Raw genomic sequence first — 5,260 nt, 5'->3', positions numbered from 1 at the left:
AGAGGAAGGCCAAAGAGGAGATATATGGATGCAGTGAGGGAGGACATGCAGGTAGTTGGAGTCAGAGTAGAAGATACAGAGAACAGGGAGAGATGGAAATCAATGATCTGCTGTGGTAACCCCTGAAAAAAAGGGACAAAGCCAAAAGAAAAAGAAGAAGAAGAAGAAGAAGATTTGCCACACATACATACAGGGTAATACATTAAAATAACAAACATCATGTACACTACGTACGTTTGGGAAATCTAAGATACCGGCATGTCATGCGTGACATATGTACTGTATATATGGTGAGCATTTAATTAATGTAGGGTACCTCAGTTCGACACAGGAGGGCGCTGTTGTTGTGCCCTCCTATCTCAACGACTGCGATAAGAGAGGGACCAGTGTATTTCGTGACAACTTTCACGTAATTACGTGATGTCTGTAAAGCACACTGACTTTGCTTTGTGCATGAAATGCGGTCTATAGATAAAATTGAAACTAATGAAATGAAAGTCCACCTGCGAGCCAAGAATATGGCTCGTTTACACGATTCAGATAAACTGTACATTATGCTTGGCATGAGTCATGGTGAGATTTTACAAATATTGGGCTCTGTGGATGCGATTGTTATTAGTATGCGTACTCAGAAGGATGAAGGATTAGGATGATTTACGTATATACGTATTTAGACTTCACGAACCTCCCTACACTGTTATCAACAGTACAACAACAACAACAGTGCCCTCCTGTGTCTAACTGAGGTACCCTACATTAATTAAATGCTCACCATATACAGTATACAGTACATATGTCACGCATGACATGCCAGTATCTTAGATTTCCCAACCGTAGGTACTGCACATGATTGTTTGTTATTTTAATGTATTACCCTGTATGTGTGGCAAAATGTCTTAGATATACTTTCTCGTGAGCACGAGAAAGTATCTAGTGCGCACGAGATACGTCCCCTCCCCCCATGTCACTTTAGGGGCTCCGTAGTACAGACCTGAATACATTTTTTAAAGGGACAACAGAGAATAAAGCCACTGAAGACGCCGCAGTTGATTGGATGCTTCAATTGACAGTCAATTCAAAGTCTAGTAATTCTTCTTGGATTTACGCTGAACTATTAAGTGGGAACTAAACACATTTCCCACAATGCCACGAAGATAGTGATGACTTTTGAAACCAATGAAAGACCTGTTTCTTTCTTTCTTTTTCAGAATATGTCCCTTTAATGGCAACAATATGTAAATTGTTTTATTTAAGCATCGGGAAATAAACTACACACCGAAACTTGTACACATTAATTAAATTTACATACAAAATAAATAAAAGACAAATAAGTTGAGTCATTACAGAGATGTTTTATTTTGGAAATCCCAGACCGGAACCGCCTCTTATGTTTGAAAGCAGCTACGTAATGCTAGCTCATCTCTGTTGCTGCCCTGCATCTTCCTCTCCAACCAAAGACACAGCGGAACACCAGCTGCATTTCCCCGGCTTATAAAAAGTCAACTGCCTGTCTCTTTTATTTAAGTAATGTAGGATGGCGTCGGGCTTCGGGAAGATAGTCGTGGGAACTTATGTGGAGATAAAGCGCAGCGATGGTAAGTTTTATTCGGTCTTTTCTTCTGCACTCCACAGAGAGGGTTGTTTGGTGATCTTTGTTGCTGCGGTGCTGTTGAATACAGCAACCGTTGTTCCTGACTGCAGAGCGCAGCTGAAGTGAGCTGTCAGGGCGGAGTGCTTTTGAATGAGTATTTGCCTTTTGTTAGCCAACTACAACACATATGTCTTCTCTCCGATAACCAAGATGACAGTATTTGTTGTCAATTAAAGTTCGTATCGTAATGTACATGCGAGTTACGCAACACGCATTGGCCATTCTAAGTAGCTATTAAAAATTCAAATTAGCATCGTTAGCATTGTGCTAGCTCAGCCAGCCGCTTCAAATACAGCAACGTTAGCCTGTGATTAGCATTGTGGCTAAGGCTGGTTAATGTTACCCCTCCGGTTTATTACATGTTGAAGCACGACAGTGGACTGAAATCTAACTGTATGACAATGCCTAGTTGTTGTCTCTGTAGAATATTTTATACATTCTCCGATAAATTGGTCCAGGCTTGCACATTCTTATTCCGCATGTTGTAGTATGTAATGAGCAGGATTTAGCTTATTCTGTTCAAATTATATCACAGGTTCTCATAATAGCACTATATGATATGATATTTTGCTTTTTGGGAATAACCGAGCTTTTGTAGCCTTCAGTTACCCATGAAAAATCTTAATCCATCGTCTTGTAGCAGCTTTATTCTCACTTTAAATTCATATTGTCAGTTAACATTTCCGGTTAACATTTGAACGATGGTCTTGATGAAAGCCCCAGATTTTGTGCTGTAAAATAACTGTTGATGTCATTCAGAGACATACTAAATTCCAGGAGTATGTCCCCTTGTTTATTTGTGGTTTTATTTTTTTGTGCAATGATAATGATAAAAAGCAAAATAAAAAAAAGTTTTCGATTTAGACCATAGATATTGTAGTATTAGATATTGTATAGTTTATCCCTTTGGGCTAATATGAGAGCTGGAGGTGGCAGGACAAATAAATCTAATGTTTTCATATTTTTCATTAGTGTCAATATGAGGAGATCACAGATTTATAATTTATTTCCTTTTTTCTATGAGAATATCAGTTTTTTAGATAAAAGTTGGTGGTATTCAGAACCAATTGCTGTGAATATGTCAATGGTAGGGAGTGAGCGTAACAAGAGTCCTATCCACAAAAGGTGGTACTGCTGAAATAATTTAGGAACCACCGTGTAAACTTGTCTTTATGAATCAAGAGTGGAGGAGCCTCCAGTTCCAATGGTTTAACATATAGAAAGAAAATTGTGATATTTCCCAAATTGATGGAGCACTGTCAGTCATTAGATCTGCCTTATATCTGATGAACCCTGATCGCCCATCTTTCTTAAAAATGTTAATTTTTTAGGCACTTTGTTATTTTCCTACAACAAGAAACTACAGAAACCCCCCACCCCCTGAATATTTTCCATTGCAAAAGAACAACTGCAAACAAGTGTCTCACTACTAAATACTGAGGACCTTTTCACTTTGCAGTTCTTTCTTCATAAAAGTTGACATGTCTGCTTTTTCAGGACATACAACCCTGCTCCTGGATGATGGTGTCTCCAGCAGTAGAAAATGTACGCTGTGAGGGTCAAGTCAATTTTATTTGAGTCCTAAATCCCATTTGTCTCATTGGACTATTGTAATGGAGATTAAAATTACCTTAAAATATCTTCCTAAAACTCAATTTGACATGGGAACAATGGAGGTGTATACAGTCAAAGGGTCTGGATGATGTTTGCACAGAGATGTAGATGTTTGTTCTCAGGATGTTTTCTTATCTCTTAGGGGCAGTGGTGGCTTAGTGGTTAAGCAAGCGGACTTGGGTCCGGAAGGCTTCAGGTTCCAATCCACCAGCTGCCAAGGTGCACTGAGCATGGCACCGTCCCCACACACTGCTGGGGACGGTGCTTAAAGCTGCCCACTGTTCACATATGGTCACATATCGTGTGTGTGTCTGTGTCACAATGACAAGTTCTCTTTCCTTCCTTAGATGCATCTAAGTCTCGGAGCTGAAGTTGTGTTGTTAAGTGACATTAACAACACAAAGTTACAATATAAAGCATTTTTTGGCTCAGACATTTCTACATGTGTACTGCCCACAGGAGGAAGTTAGGATTACAGCCAAGTATATAAACTAAAGCTTTATTTTATTTAGAGGGTTAACGAACAGTTGACCTGGCCAGGGAGTTGTGACTTTTAAGGAGATTAAAAGTCAATGTCTGCTCTGTTCAAGCTGTTCTTCATTTTTTAAGCATGATTTAGAGCCAGCATCCAAATGTGTGTCTGTCCTACAGGCCCTTCCAGAAGTAGACAACATCCTGTATTAATCACGTCTTAAAGAACAGTTTAAAAAAGGCCTTTACAAAAAACAAAAAATTAGTTAATTAAAGTTTTAAAATTGTTGGCAAATAGAGTGACTGCTGGTCTACATCATGTATTTTTTATTACATCATGTTCCAGTCACCTGACTGTGCAGTCTGTAATGTCTCAAGGGAACAGTAGCGTAAAGAAAAGAAAAAATGCTCAGTAGACCCACAGGGGGAAGTTGTTCTTCTGTTAGCCTGTTTGGATGACCATGTCTCTGAGGATTGGGAGGTTCAGATTCAAGCCAGTGACAGGCTGTTGGCCAATACTCTGCATGATTCTGCCTGCTCTGACTCCCTGCATTTTCCTGTGCTCACTAAGTCCTGAGGAAACCTATGTTGAGAATACCTCAACATATATCTATATGATCTTTGTTAGATAACATTCTGATATATAAAGCTCACCATAATGCAGTATGTCAATGCCATCCAATTCCAATAATTTATTCCCACTGTAATACCTGTTGTGGCTTGTGTGCTGGTTTTATGCATATCTACAAAATGTATTGTATGCCGTAACAAGACAAAGATTTACCAACAGTTGTCACTCTTCATAGATTTTTCTTAATCTGTCAAATATGCTATATGTCGGCTATATGGCCATATGACTTTAATTCATGGGGGTCAAAATTCTTATCTTGAAACTGGAGCATCAGAGGCTTTACTTGAGAAGCTTAGTAATCCATGAAGCTCCCACTGGTCTTATGGTGAGGACATCTCATCCAAAAATATATAGCAAATCTAGTCTATTTTCTTTCAGCTCTGTCCCTTTTCTCAGGGGTTGCCACGGCGAATCATTGATTTCCATATTGCCCTGTTCTCTGCATCTTCTACTCTGACTCCAACTATCTGCATGTCCTCCCTCACTGCATCCATATATCTCCTCTTTGTCTCCTACCTGGTAGCTCCAATTCTAACATTCTTCTAACAATGTATCCACTGTCCCTCCTCTGCACATGTCCAAACCATCTCAATCTGGCTTCTCTAGCTTTTTCTCCAAACCTTCCTGTCTGTGTTGTCCCTCTAATGACCTCATTCCTGATCCTGTCCATTCTTGTCACTCCTAAAGAGAATCTTAGCATCTTTAACTCTGTCACCTCCAGCTCCGCCTCCTGTCTTCTGCCTAATGCTAGTGTCTCTAAACCATACATCATGGCTGGTCTCACCACCGTCCTGTAAACCTTTCCCTTCAACTAACTGACACTCTTCTATTACAGATCACTCCTGACATGTCTTTAACGTCTTTAATGTCTTTGATGTCTTTATTGTCTTTAA

At 39.5% G+C, this 5,260-nt stretch overlaps 1 protein-coding gene across 3 annotated transcripts in view; it reads left to right on the top strand.

The window, feature by feature from the left end:
* Positions 1–1,388: 1,388 nt before the first annotated feature.
* kif2a (kinesin family member 2a) overlaps positions 1,389–5,260 on the top strand; it is a 20,997-nt gene continuing 17,125 nt past the window's right edge. Inside the window, exon 1 of one of the 3 annotated variants that reach the window (XM_017043173.2) lies at positions 1,389–1,595. In XM_017043173.2, coding sequence (XP_016898662.1) covers positions 1,535–1,595 — 61 coding nt within the window. In that variant the 5' untranslated portion in view covers positions 1,389–1,534. The remainder of the gene's footprint in view (positions 1,596–5,260) is intronic. The other 2 variants (XM_008336853.3, XM_008336854.3) reach the window with 2 other exon arrangements.

The sequence above is a fragment of the Cynoglossus semilaevis genome, chromosome Z (assembly GCF_000523025.1).
Source record: "Cynoglossus semilaevis isolate Cse_v1.0 chromosome Z, Cse_v1.0, whole genome shotgun sequence".
NCBI classification, from domain to species: Eukaryota; Metazoa; Chordata; class Actinopteri; order Pleuronectiformes; family Cynoglossidae; genus Cynoglossus; species Cynoglossus semilaevis.
Note: the sequence above shows the minus strand (reverse complement) of the source record. Positions and strands in the feature narration are given on the sequence as shown.